The sequence below is a fragment of the Meriones unguiculatus genome, chromosome 3 (assembly GCF_030254825.1).
Source record: "Meriones unguiculatus strain TT.TT164.6M chromosome 3, Bangor_MerUng_6.1, whole genome shotgun sequence".
Classification (NCBI taxonomy): domain Eukaryota; kingdom Metazoa; phylum Chordata; class Mammalia; order Rodentia; family Muridae; genus Meriones; species Meriones unguiculatus.
Window position 1 is genome coordinate 134,670,289 of NC_083351.1, and position 18,588 is coordinate 134,688,876.

General features: G+C 49.7%; 1 protein-coding gene across 2 annotated transcripts in view; it reads left to right on the forward strand.

The window, feature by feature from the left end:
- Positions 1-1,824: 1,824 nt before the first annotated feature.
- Positions 1,825-18,588, forward strand: part of Spock1 (SPARC (osteonectin), cwcv and kazal like domains proteoglycan 1) — a 453,369-nt gene continuing 436,605 nt past the window's right edge. The window contains exons 1-2 of one of the 2 annotated variants that reach the window (XM_060380587.1): positions 1,825-1,987; positions 2,571-2,759. In XM_060380587.1, coding sequence (XP_060236570.1) covers positions 2,571-2,759 — 189 coding nt within the window. In that variant the 5' untranslated portion in view covers positions 1,825-1,987. The remainder of the gene's footprint in view (positions 1,988-2,570; positions 2,760-18,588) is intronic. The other variant, XM_060380586.1, reaches the window with a different exon arrangement.

An 18,588-nucleotide genomic window follows, 5' to 3' on the forward strand; every position in this document is an offset into this window, starting at 1 on the left:
CTTCCGAACCGCTGTGGGCTAGGGTTGACGGGCAGACTCTCAGCCCGGGTTCATGAGGGATGCGGAGGTCTAGAGAAAGGGGGCTGTGGTGACAGTGTGCCGGAGGAGCATGGGTAGGGGTGAGACCCGTGGTGAGCAGGAAGCCAGGGCAGGCCACAGAGAGCCCACAGAGAGTGCCCAGGGCTGAGCAGGTGTGACAAATCGCTTCAGTTAGTTGGCTCAAAGGTAGATAAACAAACATTGCTTGATGAGAGAACGGGATGTGAGGAGGCCGAAATGACAGCTAGGTGTGACTCTTCAGAACGGGGCTGCTGAAAAGCGGGGCAGAGAAATGGTGAGGCGATGCTTGCGCAGTCCCTCATCCTCTCCTTCCCTCAGAATATGACATTAGACACTCAGCATATTAATTCCTAGGAAAAGATACTCCCTGGGTGAGCTGTTTCCCCAACATGACTCCATTTCTCTCTTACTAAGCTTCCCAGAGCACACAAATGCTGTAATTCAGCCCATGCTTAAACAAACAAACAAACAAACAAACAAAAAAAACAAAAAACCAACCAACCAACCAAACAAACAAAAACCCAAAAACCAAAAAAAAACCCTCAGCCCACCTTAAACTATGCCATCCATAGCCAAATTACTACAGCACTGTCACCACTGGCCACAGCATTGCGGTGGCACACGGGAAAATGTGGCTCAGGCTTCCTCGGCTACTGACTGAGCGTTTGCTGCGCGTCACGACCTGCGTGCCCTGTGCATGGAGGATCGGCCAAGAGCAAGACAGCCATGGAGTTCCAGCCCACGGGGAGGACACACCTGGAATGAGTGACCTCAAGGGCAGTGAGCCTGCAGCTGGAGAAACACTGCGTTCTCAGGACAGCAGCCCTGAGGTCCTGGCCTGCGTCGCCTGCGTCACTCTCGGAACCCAGCGGAGATGAGGCAGCTGCAGAATGCATTCACAGGTTCCGCTTGGCTCAAGTTTGGCCCAAGTGAGCCCGCTGCCGGAGTAGCGCGTTGCCCCTGGGGTCTGACTCCAGGGCTAGCTGTGTAGGAAGTAAGTGCAGGAGCGAAGAGGAGAGAGGCAGCGAGGCCAGAGGGCAAGGGCCAGGTGTGCAGAGGCGGAGGGCTGCAGCTGGGTGTTTCCTCTTTCTCAGGAAAGCATCACGAAGGTTTCTGAGTTTGTTCTGCATGTGTGCGTGTGTATATGTGAGTGAACGCACATATGCCTGTGTGTGTGCATGTGTGTGCTGTATGTTCTCGTGTGTGCACGCGCGCGTGTAGGTAGGGGCTCATGTTAAGTCCCTCCCAGCCCTTTTGAACCAAACATGGCTGAGTATGGGAAGAGGAGTGAGGGCAGGGGCCAAGGTCAGCCTTCTCCTTCTGAACTCCAGCCTGAAGCTGGAGGATGGTTCCACAGGGCTCCCAGGGCTGGCTGTGGGTGGGGACCAGACTTAGAGATGCTGGGTGCATGGCTTGGACGAGAGATGGAGAGATCCACTAAAATATTTTCTGTGCCAAGAAAGACCGAGGACTCGGGTAAAGTTGAGGACTCGTGGAGACCCTGCTGAGCAGTGCTGATTCAGAAAGTTGGGAGGCTCTCCCCTCTCTCCAACAAAGTGACTGTGAGCCGGGTGTCCCCTTGAGAGCCCCTTAACGCCAGCGACATTCTGGCCTTATAACCTCATTCCCCTCCGCCTGAAATCTGTGTCATTCCTGCAGAGTCGCGAATGAATCACGCTCCCGGCTGGGACCGCGCCGCGCCGCGTCGCCGCCAGGGGGCGCCAGAGGCCTCGGCTATGAGCTCGGGCTTCTCCGCCCGCGGACGCCGCGCCCGAGCCGAGCCAGAGCGCTGCAGGCTCACAAAGCGGCCGGACGCGCGGCGGCGGCAGGTGCGCGGGGGGGAAACGAGCCGGGCAGCAGCCTTCCCAGCCACCGCGGCACAGGAACCCCAGCAACTCGGGCTCCGGGACTCGGGCGGGCCCCCAAGGTACGTGTCCACAGGACCCCGAGCCCCAACTTGGCGTATTTGGCATAGTTGGGACCTTCCCGAGGCCATTCCCGGGGCCGGTAGGGTCAGGGCCTGGGGGCATCTCTGCGCGCTCCTGTTGCGCAGAAGCCGCGGGCCGGGAGCAGGGAGACCTTTGCCTTAGCGAGGAATGGGAGGCCCGTCTTGAGGGCACCCACAAGCCCCCACCGGCCAGAGGCTGGGATGATGCTCAGAGCGCCGTTATCCCCATCCCTGACCCACGGCTGTGGTCTGTGGGAGTGCGGTTGGCACATTGAGCATCCGGGTTTTGGGGAGAGGTCCTGAAGCCCTTCATCCGAGAGCGGACGAGAGGGTCCTCTGTAGTTTGACAGCAGCCCCGAATCCGTCACCAAACCTCTGCGTCTGTAGCTGTTTCCGTTCTGGAGGGCTCTCCAGGTGCAGCCTCCGGGTCCCAGGTGTGCGAGGGACCACCCCGTCCCCGCTGTGAGCCGAGGTGCTGCGGCTGGTGCGCTCCCCGAGGCGCCCAGACCCCCGGTGGGAGCGAGGTGCTGTCCCCGGCTTACGCCGTGTACCCTGCCCCCAGATGCCAGCGATCGTGGCGCTCGCGGCGGCCGCCGCGGCTTGGTGCTTCCTCCAAGTGGACAGCCGGCACCTGGACGCGCTCGCCGGCGGCGGCGCGGCCCTCAACAACGCCAATTTCCTAGACAATGACCAGTGGCTGAGCACCGTCTCCCAGTATGACCGTGACAAGTACTGGAACCGCTTCCGAGATGTGAGTATGGCCGCCACCCGCCCTGGGGGTGGAACAGCGGGGAAGCTCAGAGGCGTGGGGGTAGGGGTGGTAAATTCGAACCTCCCGTGGAGGGCCACAGCGCATACGTCTAGCCCGAGAGAGGAACTTTAAAGAGAACTTGGAAGGCCGGGTGCTCTTGCGTGTTACCTGTGGTCCAGGTGTGTGTACTTGTAGGATTGATGGCAGCTGTCCGCACAAAAACAGGGCGCGAACCTTTAGCAGCTCGGGGGAGCAGAGCTCGGCAAGTGTCTGAGAGCTCGCGCGATGGTGTCTGAAGGCTCCCGATGGCAGACTGACTTTCCCAAGCCCTGAAGGGGAGCTCTCAGGAGCGGCAGCGATTTGGACATCTTTAGGGTGCGTCAGGAAAAAAAAAAAGAAAAAAACAACCCAGTGGAGGAGCATAGCTCATTTATTAGGGAGCCAGATGCGGTGGGTGTGAGGGGAGGACTTGGGGGGGGGTCTGATGGCAGTGAGCTTGCTGAGATGCAGGGAACCACAGTGCTGAGGTTTGGAGTCTCCCAGACTTTAGTGGAAGGGAGAAGGGAGTAGGCAGCCCAGGGAATCGGTCCCCAGCCCCTGAAGAAGATTGCTGGGTGGGGTGTGGGGGGGAAAACTCTCAGGCATCGGGGGTACTTCTGTGTTGTTTCTGCCCCAGTCCTGGCTGCTACCTATCTCTGCGCCCCCAGAAGATGGGGAAAGAAGCACCTGGCATTGTGGTTCAGGCAGATGGCGTCCCTTAGCCCTCAGCAGGACCTGCTCCCAGCCCCTTCAAAGAGCCTCACCCCCACCCCGCAGGTCAAGGGGTCAAGGTCCAGCAGACACTAGGACTCCTTGCCCCCAAGATGCTTTCAGTATTGTAAAAATGTCCAAGACTTACAACAAGTGAAGCCTTTTATGTTCCAATGCATTGCTGTTTTGTTTCTATGAAGCTTAGATGTTAGAACATTTTTTTAAAGAAATATAAATATATTTAAAGGGGTAACCCTGAGACATACCACTGACCCCCTTCTTCTCATCACAGGGCATGGCTTATATGTAGAGGTGGGTTTCTTAGAACCCCATTTTTGTATATCCAGGCTGTCAGGGAGCAGGTCTCTGGGGAGTTCAATGATGTCAGAAGTCCTGTGCTTTCTAAATAGCACCTGTCCAGGTCTCCCTCTCAGAGGGAGAAGCAACTTTAGCCTTGCTTATCTGCTCTCTCAGTCCTCTCTCCCCTCTGGTGGGCGGGTTCTTCTGGGAAGAGGTTTTCAGACACACACTGAATAACCTTGGTTATTTAGGGTCATTTGCAGCAGACCTGCCTATTGGATCCCACATAAAAAGATACTAGCTGCATCTCACAGTCCCTACTAAGTTCTCCTAGCCGTCTATGAGGGCCAGATTGATGCTGCCATTCCTGGCCAGGTGTGTAGTGGGGTGGAGCATGGGGGGAGGTATAGATATCGTTTTGTTTCTGCTTTAAATTATTACATCTCAGTAAGAGTTGAGGAGCCAGGCACCTGATGAACTCTTACAGACCTGGGCAAGTTGGGCTTGGCTTATAGCGATGGTTCTCAACCTTTGGGTTGCAACTCTGTTTTGGGGTTCACACATCAGATATCCTGCATATCAGGTATTGACATTAAAATTCATAAGAGTAGCAGAATTACCAGTTATGAAGTAGCAACAGAAATAATTTTATTGTTGGCTGGGGGTCACCACAGCATGAGCAACTCTTTTAGAGGGTCACGGCATCAACATTTAGAGGATGGTCCACCTTTGCTGGGTGCCTGGGAGCAGGCAGTGGGTGGGATGGAAACACTTCTCCCTGCCGGATCTCTGGGTTGTGGGAAGGTCGGCATCTTCAGGATGCCATGAGGATTAAAGTCCTAATTCCCATTTAGCTTTGCATTTTAGGGAAATGAGCATCTTATTTCTTATTTTTCCTTTGAATGGTCCCGACATGAAAAAAAAAATAGATCAAAGCCGATGCTGAGACTCATAGCCAAACTTTGGACAGAGAGCAGGGAATCTTATGGAAGACTGGGATATAGAAAGGCCTGGAGTGGACAGGAGCTCCACAAGGAGAACAACAGAGCCAAAAATCTGGGCTCAGGGGTTCCTGCAGACACTGATGAATCAACTAAAGACCATGCATGGAGATAACCTAGAGCCCCTGCTCAGATGTAGCCCGTGGCAGCTCACTCTCCATGTAGGCTTCCTAGTAAGGGGAACAGAGGATATCTCTGACATGAACTCAGTGGCTGGCTCTTTGATCACCTCCCCCGGAAGGGGGGTTGCAGCCTAGCCAGGCCACAGAGGAAAACAATGCAGACAGTCCTGATGAGACCTCATAGTCTAGAGTCTGATAGAAGGGGAGGAGGACTTCCCCTATCAGTAGACTTAGGGGAGGGGCTTAGGGGGAGAAGAAGGAGGGAGGATGAGACCAGGAGGAGATGAGGGAGGGGCTACAGCTGGGATATAAAGTAAATAAACTGTAATAAACAATAATAATGAAAAAAAAAACATAGACCATTCCCCCACCCCCAAATATGACTGATGGCGAAACTCAGGTTGCTTAACTGAGCTGAGGCATCCAGGCTTTTCCTCTGTAGACCTGGGCTCCTTTTTGAGGGTGAGTGCTATGGCTCATGCTTTAAACAAACATACTAGAAAATTCTTAGCATGGTTAGGAACACTGCTTTAACAGTTGTTTAAGAAAGGTCCAAGTTGAAGAAAGGTCCAAGGTTCAACCACAGAGGAGGGAAGCTTCTAGAACAGGTTTAGTTGCCAAACTAGTGCTTTTAGCAGCACATAGTTTGTTAAAATGACAATTTGGTCCAGCAAACCATTAAAAAGACCCAAAGACATTAAAATACTTGCAAACGTCATCAATCATCAACCATTTTCTACGCTTCATGGAGTCATGTGATCCTGCACTGGCTCAGATATAATTGAATGCCATTAACCCCTTGAAGCATTGTGAACTCACATTAGGCGTCCTTTTGGGGCAAACCTAACCGTCTTAGGTTGGGTTTTTTAAGTGGAAAAGCCTGGGCCCTCAGGGGCCAGAGAGAAGGAGGCTGCTTTCTCTGGAAACGGGCCACTCTAGGAAACACAGATGAAGCCTACCTATCGTGGCGGAAGCCCGGCCAGCCTGATCACTTCCGGTGAGCCTGGCCTTGTACCAGGTTGCCAAAACCTTAGCTCCTTAGGTATTATTCTGGGGCTTTTTGTTTTGTTTTCTGAGATAGCATTTCTCTATGTAGCCCTGGCTATCCTGGAACTCGCTTTGTAGACCAGGCTGGCCTCAAACTCACAGATACCTGCCTGCCTCAGCCTCCTGGGATTAAAGGCAGGCAGATATCTGTGAGTTTGAGGCCAGCCTCCCGGGATTAATCCCAGTTTGCCTGGGATTAAAGGCATGCTCCATCATGCCTGGCTGGGCCTTTTTGTGTTGAAGCCTCTGATCACTTTAAAAGATTATGGTCAAGATGCATGTCATGAAAGAAAACTACCCATCCCCCACAGCTCATTATTTTGTTGGACTTGGGCGATAGACATTTAGAAGTGACTTTTGATCTTGAGAAGCTAAAAGCCAAAGGTTAGCTTATCCCTTTGTTTTGTCTTATTTTGAGGTTTTGAGACAGAGTCTTCTGTAGACCAGCCTGGTCTGGAACTCATTACATAGCCAAGACTGACTTTGAACTCCTGACCCTCTAATCTAGCTAGCAGAGATGCCTCCCCAGTGCTGGGATTGTAGCTGTGCACCACCATCCTTTTTCAGAGAGGTTCACACCCTCTGGGCCAACTTGGAAATGGAGATGATGGTGGGATGCTTTCCTTGCTTTCCTGACTGTTGAACGTGCCGTGACATTGCTGAAGACGACCTGGCAGCCCCTGAGCTGCCACTTTCTAAAGTGTCTTGTTGCTCTGAGCACAGGAATAGTCACTCTCTCCAGTTAAGCCTTTAGGATGACCTCATGGCTCCTTGGCCGGAGTTAGGGATCCAGTAAAGACATAAAACCGCCCAGGTGGGGGCTCCTCCGTGTGCCGTGGTTCCCCTATGTGCTCATGGTTACTTAGCTTATTTTTTTTAATTGATTTATTTATTATGTATACAGAGTTCCACCTGCATGTACACCTGCATGACAGAAGAGGACACCAGATCTCATTATGGATGGTTGTGAGCCACCATGTGGTTGCTGGGAATTGAACTCAGGACCTTTGGAAGAGCAGTCAGTGCTCTTAACCTCTGAGCCATCTCTCCAGCCCCCTACTTAGCTTATTTATTACTCTATGAAGACTAGAAATTGGGATATTTTGACTGAAGGGAGGTCTGGACCTTTGCACAAATACATCAAGAAGGGAGCTATGAGCAGGGCAGCTGAACACATGAGATCATGCCCCAGACCTGAGCAAGCCCAAGCCAGACCACCTCCCAGCATGGAGAGAGGAGCTGGGCACAGAGCCCCACCCCAAGCCATGGAGCTCTTGGCAATTGTCATTTGCTGGGAGGAGAGGCAGTTTTCTCTAAGGTTGTAGTTGTAAGTTGACCACTCTTCTGGAGAAGATGACCAAGCCAGGGGTATTTGGGCAGCACAAATTAGTCCTGAGGGATTGAAACCAAAGATAACAGGTTTGATGGGTAGGGAATGGGTGAGCCTAAGAACAACAGCGATAAGAGGAAGACACGAAGAAAGCAAGCCCTTGCAGGAATCTGCACAGCATGGGCCCGTCTCCAGCCAGCCCCCATCTGCCTTCCCCACGCCCTGAGCTTGAGGGAGCAAAATGTCCAAATCTGAGTCAGCTTTGACCAAGTTCCGTCTATTCATTCCTACATTTCACTCATTCTTGTAGATATCTGACTACTTCATAAATATGAGGCTGTGACCTGTAAAAGAGCACTGTAAAAGAGGTTTCATGGAATCCTTTCTGTCCTACGACCCTGGAACGCCACTAACTTAGGCAGTTGCACGCTTCTTTCAAAGTCAATGTTCTTTTAAAAAAGAAGTTTGTTTTTTTTTTTTTTCTTTTTTTTCTCTCATAAAGATAATACCTGCTGGCTGTAAGGAAAAGACCCAGCATTGCAGAAACAGATGATAGCAAACATTTGTGGAGCAATCAGTGTCAGGCATTGTTCAAGGTACTTCCTCTGTGTTATACTGTAACAATCCAATGAAAAAAGTACTACCAGCTGAGCTCCTTACCCAGAGCTGCAGAACTACCGGGATGTGGAGGCACCCGGGGCCGGCAACCAACAGCTGAGAGGCTCTCGGGTGTGCACCCCACCCCTAGCTGCATCCATACCGTGCTGCAAGCCTGCCCTGCCTGCGTCTGAAGCAGTCAGCCAGGAACCCGAGCAGTGGGAAGCCAGGTAGACACAGCTGATCGTCGGGGTCGTGCCAAGCTTTATCTCCTAATAACGAGCTTCTGATTTGATTAAATAATATTGTTGCTTACACTAAACATGACATTTCCTTTCTTTCGCACACATGAAACCAGCCCTGACATTTAACTCCAGAATAATTACCTTTAGTAAGCCCGAGGAGTCAGAAGTGCTGCCGTCGCTGGCATTTATCTCACTCCTGAGTGACCGGGGTTTGGAACTCTAATGAGTGCGTGGACCACACTCTGTGGATGTGGTGGTCTCTGTGGCAGAGGTGGGTGGCAGCGACTGTCTGGACATACAGTGAGCTCCAAGGGCAAGTGGGGGTTCCTGCTAGGACACGGGTCTGACTCTGTCAGTGGAGCTGGTGACAAGAGGAGGTATGGCTTAGCGGATCGGTCATTAATCTGTTACCACATGAGGTTGGTTTGTGATGGACTGTAGCAGAGAGTCATTTTGATTAAACAGGTTTCAAGGAGATATAAATGAGCTGCGATCCCAACTCTCTTTAATGAACCCAATGCCTTAAATCCCCCTGAACCACACAACCACTGATAGAAATAATTACCTCCCTGGGACAGTTTAAGGGTTGACAGGCCCAAAAGCATCCTGTCTCCTCTGGCTTTCTTTTTGGTCTGTCCTTGGCGGAGAGAAACGAGGTCTTGTTGGGCAGATATGGTAGAACTTCTTGTCTCTGTGGACCTTCCGAGCTGAGTTTTCCACCTCTCCCTGCTTTTTTGCAGCCCTCCCACACGGGACAGGACTGGCCTGCATTTCTGGGAGGCCAGTTACCTTGGTACATGCTGGTAAAACTACCTTCCAAGCCAGGAAGTGGCTGCAAATAGAGAACTGGCTGTGTAAGAGTCCCCAGTGGACAAGACCTAACAAATCGTTAGCCCAACTGTTATTTTGTTTGAGAAGACAGAGGAAAATTAGTAATTAGGTATTTTATAAAAATCATATTTATAAAATATATTTAAATATGAAATATATATTTATAAAATTATACTCAGTATGACATTTCAAGCGGAACACAGTTTCTAAACTCATATACTTTCAGGAAGGCTGAGTTTACATTTTAGAAAAACATGTATGTGTATGTGCCATATGAGTTTATGTACACTGAGTGCCTGCAGGAGCCTGGGAGGCCAGAAGTGGGCGCCAGAGCTCTTGGAACTGGTGGTACAGGCGGTGGTGCTCTTGATCACCGAGCCATCCCTCTAGCTCCATCCGCCTCTCTTATTGTGAGGTGTCTTTGTGCTGTATGTTAGATGGGAAGTTACGTACTAATACATGGCCTTACTTCCCCATGTTAGATAATGATATTGAAGGCATTTCTGTAAGAGATTACTTACCCAAGGCTGGTTTTGTGGGTGGGGAGGTGATGCGGTACTGAGGAAGATGGCCCAGCCAGCCCCTGTGCTACCATAGCTTTCTTAGTCCCTCTGTATCTGCCATTTGGTTTTGGTTCTGAGTGACACCAGCACCATTTCTCTGGGGGGGGGGAGGAACAGGACCCACAGGTTCTCACTGGTTTCTAGTCCACCCCCAAGCTCCATATCTGACTTCAGAACCAACTGGCAAGTAGAGATAGGATTGGCCAGACTGTTGTCCCTTCTCTCCCAATAACCAGCTGTTGAGCTCCTGCTCATTAAAGGCAACCAGAGACTTATGCTTCAAGGCAGCCAGAGCACACTGCCTAGGGCTTAGGGAGCCCCAAGCAATAACAAATAGTTGATCTGGAGAAGGGTGTTTTGTGGGTATGGAAATGGTCCTCAGATGCCAGTCACGTCAGGTCTTGGCTAGGTGCTGCGAACAGGAGACAGACACAATGTGTACTGTTCTGGGGCTGTGCTCTACTGTGTGAGACAGACCACCTTAACACGGCCACCCAGGTGCACCTGGGAGAAGAGCCGGGGACAGAGGCACTGATGTCCAGAGTCTGACCGGGGAGGAGGAGCTCTGGGCAGCTTTGGCTGGGGAAGCCTCTATCCCTGGGGAAGGTGCAGAAGCTGAGCCAGAAGGTGGCCTGGAGGAGCCGGAGAGGAGAGGAGGCTGCTGTGGTGCAGGCAGTGGCACGGGCAGGTCTGAGCATCCAGAAGTGGAGGAGTCCTTAAGATATTTTCATCAGGTGTGTTTATCCTAGGATTCTCTTAAGGAGTGAGCTCTGCCCTGTGTGGTTGCACAATCAATGAGGATAGTTTTGGGGACCAAGAAGTCAGTTATGAAAACTGGGGTATACAGGTTGCTCAGTTCCTGGGGAGATTGCCTACTCTTTCTGTCCACCGTGTGTCTTTCTGTCCATCCTCTACAGCCTTTCTGCCGAGTGGCTACTACTCTTCCCCCACACACCATACTGCTTTTCTAGTGTCTTTGTCCTGGTTCTCTGGTCGAGTGAGCTGGGAGTCAGAGGTGCGTTTCCCTCTGCTGTTTAGGGACGAGGTGCCACAGAGCATCCTGGTTGCTTTGTGAAGCTGGTATTTTGAGATGGACTGAAGTTCATGAGACACTCCTTGCTTTCCTTCCCCACCCTCTCTCCCATTGTTGGAAGCAAGTGGAAGCCAGATTTGGAGGTCACAGATGAAAGGCTTTGCTCTCAGAGGTCAGTTTAAGGTAGGGAGAGACTGTCACTGTACTGCCATGCTGTGCATGGTGTATGTACTTCAAGGCCTTGGGAATGGGTTGTCCCTATGTCCCCAGGGCCAGCCTGGGAGTGATGGTTTCTTAAGGGAGAAGAATGGTGCATCTACAGATGTACAAATTAGCTTGATTGGGCCACTTTTCTCACAAATTCTCTGTGCATATGTCTCTCAGGACACTCTTCTGACGCTTTAAAAATAAACTGTCTGAGACTGGAGAGACGGTTGATTGGTAAGAGCACTTGCTGAGGACCTGGGTTCAGATCCCAGCACCCACACCAAGAGAATTAAAACCTCCTGGAACTCTGGTTACAGGGGACCTGATGCTCCCCTATGGCCTTCATGGTCACTAGACATACGCGAGGTGCACAGACACGGGTGTAGGCACTCAGTGTAGGCACACTTTAAATAAAAATAAAACGTATACCACTATTATAAAAAAGAGCAATTCTTCAGTGTAATACATCGGAGGAAAAGGACACATCATACAACTTTCTGTAATAACTTTAGGCCCTCCCAGTGTGATAAATGGCTTATCAGTAACATTCCTCAGCAGGGGTTGTGTTGGGGAAGTGGGCATCCATGCAAAATGGAGCAAAGGTTGTGTTTGGGGCCAGAAGCAGAGTCTCCTAGAGCTCCTAGGCAATCTCAGCCCAGATAAAACATGTAGAAATGGGGTTGGTGGGATGGAGAGGCCTTCACTTTCTATTTCAGCTACACGAATGTGTGCAGAATGATTCCAACCCAGTCCAGAGGAGGCCAGGCCCAGTTATAGAGATGCCAGCCGTGGACAAGGCTGAAAGAGCCGTCTCCAGAGGACGTGCCAAACCAGCACACCCTGACCTTACAGCGTCGCACAGTCTCTGGTGGGGCTTCCTTCAATTGCAGAACTGAGCCTGCAGTGTAGACCACAGAGGCCACCATGTAGAAATGGCATCCAGGAACCTACCTTTGATGCACAGTCTGGGTGATCTGGGTGTAGGTGGTTCTCAGGCAGTGTTTACAGAGAAACCCTGGAGAAGAGCCATTCATTCCGGATAGCCAACACCATCAAGCAAAGCGAGAGCGGCATTTTCACCTTATACCAATGGGGTTACCATTGCCATCAGGGAAAGGAAAGGTTCATTTTCCAGTGCGTAAGTCTGAACACTATCATTGCTCATCTGTGGACAGGAAGAATATTTAACTCCTGTTTGTTGTAGGGATGCTTGGACTTATGGTCACAGTGCAATTGATGGGGACCTTCTCCATCACAGAATGCTGGGGAATCATCAAAACAAATCTTCCTGTCTTCAGAGGCCACATTCCACACAACTGTGATTTTACATATTTTATCACAGAGTGGCTATGATTTATGCACAGATGAACTGAGGGAAATTGACCCTGACATTGGCTTGAGTTTAGAGTGAATGGGCACTGAGGCAGCAGAGATCTTAAGGTCATAGAGTAGACAAGGGACAGTAGATGTGACAAAGAACTGGCTGTTTTGGGGGCTGCACTTTCAGATGCTTGCTGCCATCTGGAGTCATTGGAAAGAAATGGGGGTCGGGCTCAGAGACCCTGCTTGCTACCTGCTTTTTGGTACACTAAACCATTTTGTTTGTTTGGCCAGATTATCCTGGAAAAGAAATAAAAAAGAAGGCTCCTCAAGGCTCGGGGACTGCATGAACATTAGAAAGAACTGCCAGGGCTCCGTGTTCCAAAGCCATTGCACTGACCTCCCACTCAACTCCTGTGCTCCACTTTACTCCACTTGGCTGGTTGTTTTCTAATCAGGAGTAAATTCATGGTGCCTGAAATCGGTAAACCTATAGCCCAGAGGAAGAAAATAGTCTGTTGAAGAGATGTGTGACTCTCTGGAGTTTTCCCCTTTGCACCGTTATTCTAAGTTATCTGTTCTTTTTCCAGATCTTTCTATTCTCTATGGGCATGCTGAATCTCCAGATTTTGAGGCCCTTCCTGGCTAGTGCTCAGGACTTTGAACAAGACACAACATTGTTTGTGTTATAACCAACTAGCCTTGCATTGGCCTTGGGGGCTGGTCTGTACCATTTTCCACCTCCTCCTCCTGTTCTTCCTCCTACCCCCCTTTTTTTGAGACAGGGTTTCCCTTTGTAGCCTTGGCTGTCCTGGACTCCCTTTGTAGACCAGGCTGGCCTTGAACTCACAGAGATCCACCTGCCTCTGCCTCCCCAAGTGTTGGGATTACAGGTGTGTACCACCACAGGCTCATTTTCCATCTTCTTGAATGAGTCCTGTGTCTCCTCCAGTGAATAAGAGTGGAAATCCCCATGAAGACCAACTGTTGCATTTACTGGTTGGTATTTGGGAAATTGTGAAAGTTTTGTATTTAATGCAGGGCTACGGGTTTAAATAACTTTCCAGAAGAACCTTTATATGTATTTTACAGAAAGAAATACTTACTGTGTCTTATATGTATGAGTGTTTGTGTGCATGTATGTATGTGCACCTCATGCATGCAGTGTCTGTGGAGGCCGGAAGAGGACAGCACATCTCCTGCAGCTGGACCTGCTGGCAACGATGAGCTGAGCCACCACATGGGTGCTGAGATCTGAACCTGATTCCTTTGCAAGAGCACTGAGCGCCCTAACTGCTGGACCAGCTCTCCAGCTCCTTGCACAGTTTTGGGTTTTTTTTTTATGGTCCTCTCAGTCATGTGTTCTTTCCTCTCAGAGACCAGATGCTGGGATGCTGACTCAGTAGGCTCCGTAGTTTGCCTGTCCTTGTGTTTTTTACACAGAGACTGGCTGGCCAAGCTGTGCTTAGGTATAGCAGGGAGACAAACATGGCTGCTGCCTGAGACAAACTAAGATGTGCAGCGTGGTTGCAGAGGCCTGTTTGAAGACACTGTGCAAAGAATATGCCAACAAACGTGCCACAAGAACCTGGCACATTGGGCTCTCTGGCACCTTGTACTTTTTGTGACTCTGGCCATCTGTCTAGGGGACAGTTGATTAAGCGTTCATGCCTGGATCTGTTGTCAGGTTACCTCAGCTCACCTGGATTTATATTGAAATATGTGAACAACTGCTCCCATTTTGCCTGACTCTGGGGCTTCTACAGACTGCCAACAGTGTGTGTGTCTATCTGTGCATGCGTGTGCATGTGTGTGTACGTGAGCGCACACTAGTCTGCGCCCTGAGATGGGTGTTTTAGAAGAGACACAAGCTGATGTGCTCACACGCTTTGCTGTGGTGAGCTTAGCCTTATGAGGACCCTAGGCCAAGGCCAATTAGTGCATAACCACAGGCCCGCATTACTGGGATGGGCACACCTCACAGGAGTATAGCATACACACATCACAGGGGACCCAAAGTAAGCACAGTCCCACAGCTGCAGGCCGAGAGACAATGTCAGGAGTATTGAGACATTCACCATGTGGATCTTGGGATCACTGACTGCCTTTGTACTTGTACAAGTGGTTCTCTGGATGCACTCCATTATGTCTGTTTATCGCTCTATTGTGTCAGTTATCACTCTGTTATGTCTGTTTTTCATTCACTAAACTTGAGTTCTGTTTTGATAGATGGTCTCTTTCCCTTTTCATTGTGCTATGAATACCCCAAACATGTCTGACTTGTTATCAAGGGGCGCAGGTCATCGGCCTTCATTACATAAGAGCACTGTCGTGGACATGCCCTTGGGTGGGCCTAGGTTCCTGGGAACACACCTAGTGTGGGATCTCGTGGTCACCATAAGACAAGTGAGCATTCAGCTTTAAGAGAAGCAGTTGGACTATTTCCCAAAGCCATTCGGCCAATTTCTTTCACTCCTGCTGAATGAAAATTCAGTGGTAGCAACACATACAATTAAAAATAAAAACCAGAAGCAAACCTATAATCAAACCCACAGATCCAAGTAAAAACTATGCTGAGCATCTATTGTTTCCAAGACCTTGCCTAGCCATATGGAATGTGTGTGTGTGTGTGTGTGTGTGTGTGTGTGTGTGTGTTGGGAAGAAGAGGAGATGGAGATGGGAAGGGAGAACAAGAGAGCTGTGCTCATGAGTGAAAGCCATTAAGGATATAGTGGTGTTTTGAGTATTACGGATAAAAAGTAGGGTTAAAAGTAGAAAAAAAAAACTTGTGTTTACACTCTAATAGGAGGATTCTTTTGACTTTATAGTGGCCTTTTTCTAACTTAAAAGAATAGAGAATTCTAAAGAAAAGTTAGATGGTACAGAAAAATGATGTAAATCACTCACTTTGTCCAATATACTCTTTGGATGGAATTTATGTGTGTCCAGTAGACCAACATTTTTTGAAAATATTTATTTGTGGGGATGGACATGTTCACAGAGGTCCATTTATGGACTAGTTTTCTCCTTTATGTGGGCCTTGGGGATTGAACTCAGCTCACCAGCCTTGGCAGGAGGAACCTTTATGTACTAAACTGTCACCAACCATTTAGACTTTTTAATGTCAAAGTTTTTCATGACTTATAAGCTATTTCTAGGGTTTAACACTCTCTCTCTCTCTCTCTCTCTCTCTCTCTCTCTCATCCATTTAACAGCACAACATAGACATTTAAATGTAGCCTTGGACTTAAAAAAATGACATTTTGATTTGTTAGATCACCCCAGTGAATATATGCATTCCATAATACACCCAACCAGGTAGTCAAGTAATTGTTTTTATTCTTCCTTATTTTGGAGCATATGAATCTTTTTGAATCTAAACAGGATTCATTTTCATATGCTTCAAGAAGCAGAAAACAGGAACCCTTAGGATCTGTGACTTTTACCCATGCCAGGAGTTAGTGTTTCATGGTAAAGGAAGGAAACCTGGCATGCCCACCAAGATACCCGCAGGCAGTGGTCCTTCTCAGGGAATGTGCACGTTCCTCAGTGGCCTGCTAGGAGGGCTGATTTGGTTCCCTCTGGGTTCTGCCAGGGAAACAGTCTTCGGGAAGCATCAGCTCGGTTTGAGTCTGGGGGAGAACCCCTTGCCCTTTCTCACGTCTGCCCCTGGCTTTGAGAATGTCTGCAGAGTCAGTTCTCTGAGGCTGCCACTTCACTCATTGAGGCAGTATTAATGAACCCCAGTCTCACTTAAAATTGGCAGCCGATGCTCCAAGCCAGAGTTTAAGTGCAATTGTGGCTGACAATTCCCCTGCTGTTGGCACATCATATAGATGCTTTAGCGCCCTTATGGTGGAGAAGGGTGAGAGGAGGTCATTAAAAAGCAAGTCTACCTTCACTGCGGCAGCAAACTGGCTTCTACAGAATACAGACACAGCCTGGGCACTGGCTCTGTCTTCATCCGTGTCTAAGACATCTGCCTGCTTTTCATTACCCAGTATTTCCATCCATCCACTGCTCCCACCAGGCCTGTTGGGCATGTTCACCACAGAGGAGGAAAGAGGAAGGGTTCCCTGGATGGATGCTATTTCAGCATCATCCATGAGCTGAAAGCAGAACGCTACCTCTGGGTCTGGTCAGCTCTTTGGGAACATTTTGTAGGTCATTGATTCCCATCTAGAGAACATTGTGTCCATGAAAACATCTGGCCACATCTGGCCACATTTTGAGTTGCCATAGAGGTTGGGCAGGACTTATGGTGCCAACTTAGAAGTGTGCTGTATAGGAAGCCACCTGTCCCCAGAGGGAAATCGGCAGCCAGGTCAAGGTTGTTAAGATGATGGCTTAGAGGTAGGTCATTCCTCTCTGGTAGTAAAAAATTTATGTATTTGAGATTGTCACACTTGCATACAACGTACTTTGATCATTTCTGTTCCCTACCCATATATTTGCACTCCTCCTCCCATCTTCATGTCCTCTCCATGGTTTTTTTTTTTTTTTTTTTTTCATAACTCACTGATTGCAGCTAGCACTGCCGTTGTGCACGTGAACCGGGATATGGGAAATGCACCAGGGTCCACGCCCTGGGAGAGGACTGACGCTCCTTCCCTGTCAGTTGTCAGCTGCCAGCAGCTTCTCAGCCTATGATTTTAAATGCAAGGTAGAGTGCCAGGTGAGGGAAGTTGAGGACAGGGACGTTTGCCTGGCTTCTCTCTCCTTTGTTCAATGTGTAGAGTTTCCGAGGTCCTGGGAGGCAGCTGAGAAACAGATAGTAAAGTCCCTGCCCTCTGGGAGCTTATGATTGAGGACACAAACTCTCTTGTGATGTTTGGCCTTCCTGAAATTAAAGTCAGGATTAACTGAATAAATATGTTTTGCCTCATATCCTTGGCAGGGGGTGGGTAGGTGATGTGATAAGTCATTGTAGACAATCCGCTATAGTAAAGGCCATATGGCTTTTATTATTTTTGTCAAGATCGAGGACTACTGGGAGCTGTAGAAGATGCTCCATGCTTTCCTGTGAGTCACAGGAAACATCACCACGGTGAGCTAGAGGCCTGTTTAATGTTCTTACTCAGAGCGTGGGGAGCGCAGAACAAGACATTTCCATCCTCTAAAGAGCCGACCGTTTCCAGAAGGAGAGGCCAGCCCCCACTGCCCAGCTTGTTAACAGGCCTCACTTTCCACAAGCAGGTCCCTGCTCACGGCTCCTTTCTGTCCCTTATGCTGAGCGGCCAGCTTTCAAGACCTGCCCTATGACCCCACAGCCGAGTCGGCTCCACCATGTGGCCCAGCATTCTGCAAGCCTGGCCTGTTCCGGGGTGCCCTGACTGTCGCTCCAGCTTGAGGATTTCTGCTCTTGCCTTCTGGCTTCTATGTGCTGGGGGTCTTTCTCTGTTGCCCTCATAATTCCAGCATTCTTCCTTGAGGCAGGAAAGGAGTCACAGTCCATGACAAAGTTTCAGAGCCCAGTAGCCTCACGGAGGATGTGGCATCCTCTCTTTTGGTTCAAGTTGTCTGTGAGTCTAGACTGTAGAGGTGTGTGGACATTATCTTGATTTGGATGCTTTGCTCTTCATAATGGGCCTTAGGTAATATGTGTGTGGTGCGGCCTACCCCAGGCTGGTAGGAGAACTTGTGTCAGCTCATCTCTTCCTTTCTGCTGTCTCCTCCTTCTCTTACTCCTCCTCCTCCTCTTCTGAGCCTCCCCACCGACTGTCCTCATCCAGCCTGGATTGCTCTCTCAGCCTGGCGGGCCTCAGTCCTGAGCAAGGCTGAAAGCAATACACATGGGAAGGAGTGCAGATAGTGTTCAAATTTCTGCTCTGGCCTGAAAGATTTTTTTCTTTTTAAGGAGCCATTTTTTTAATGATTTATATTTTTATTGATTACAGTTTATTCACTTTGTATCCCCCCTGTACTTCCCTCTCTCCTCCCCTCCCAACCCCACCTTCCCTCTTCCCCACCTATGCCCCTCCCTCAGTCCACTGAAAAGGGAGGTCCTCCTCTCCTTCCTTCTGATCCTAGTCTATCAGGTCTCATCAGGACTGGCTGCATTGTCTTCCTCTGTGGCCTAGTAAGGCTGTTCCTCCCTCAGGGGGAGGCCATCAAAGAGCAGGCCAATCAGTTCATGTCAGAGACAGTCCCTGTTCCCATTACTATGAATCCACTTGGACACTGAACTGGCAGGGGCTACCTCTGTGCAGGGGTTCCACACCATTTCCATGAGAGGTCCTTGGCAGGAGTATCAGTCTCAGAAAAGACCCCTGGGTCCAGACTTTTTAGATATGTTGCTCTCCTGGTGGAGCTCCTGTAAGACCTCAAGGAGCCGTTTCTTGCCTGTGCAACTCCTGCGCCACACAAAGGTGAAAGCATCCTAGGCCTGGATCAATTTCAAAAGGTCCAGTTAGTTGTTTGGCACGCTCTGAGGTACCTGGGGAAATGGAAGAAGCCTGTTCTCCAACATGCTGCCCCCTTAGC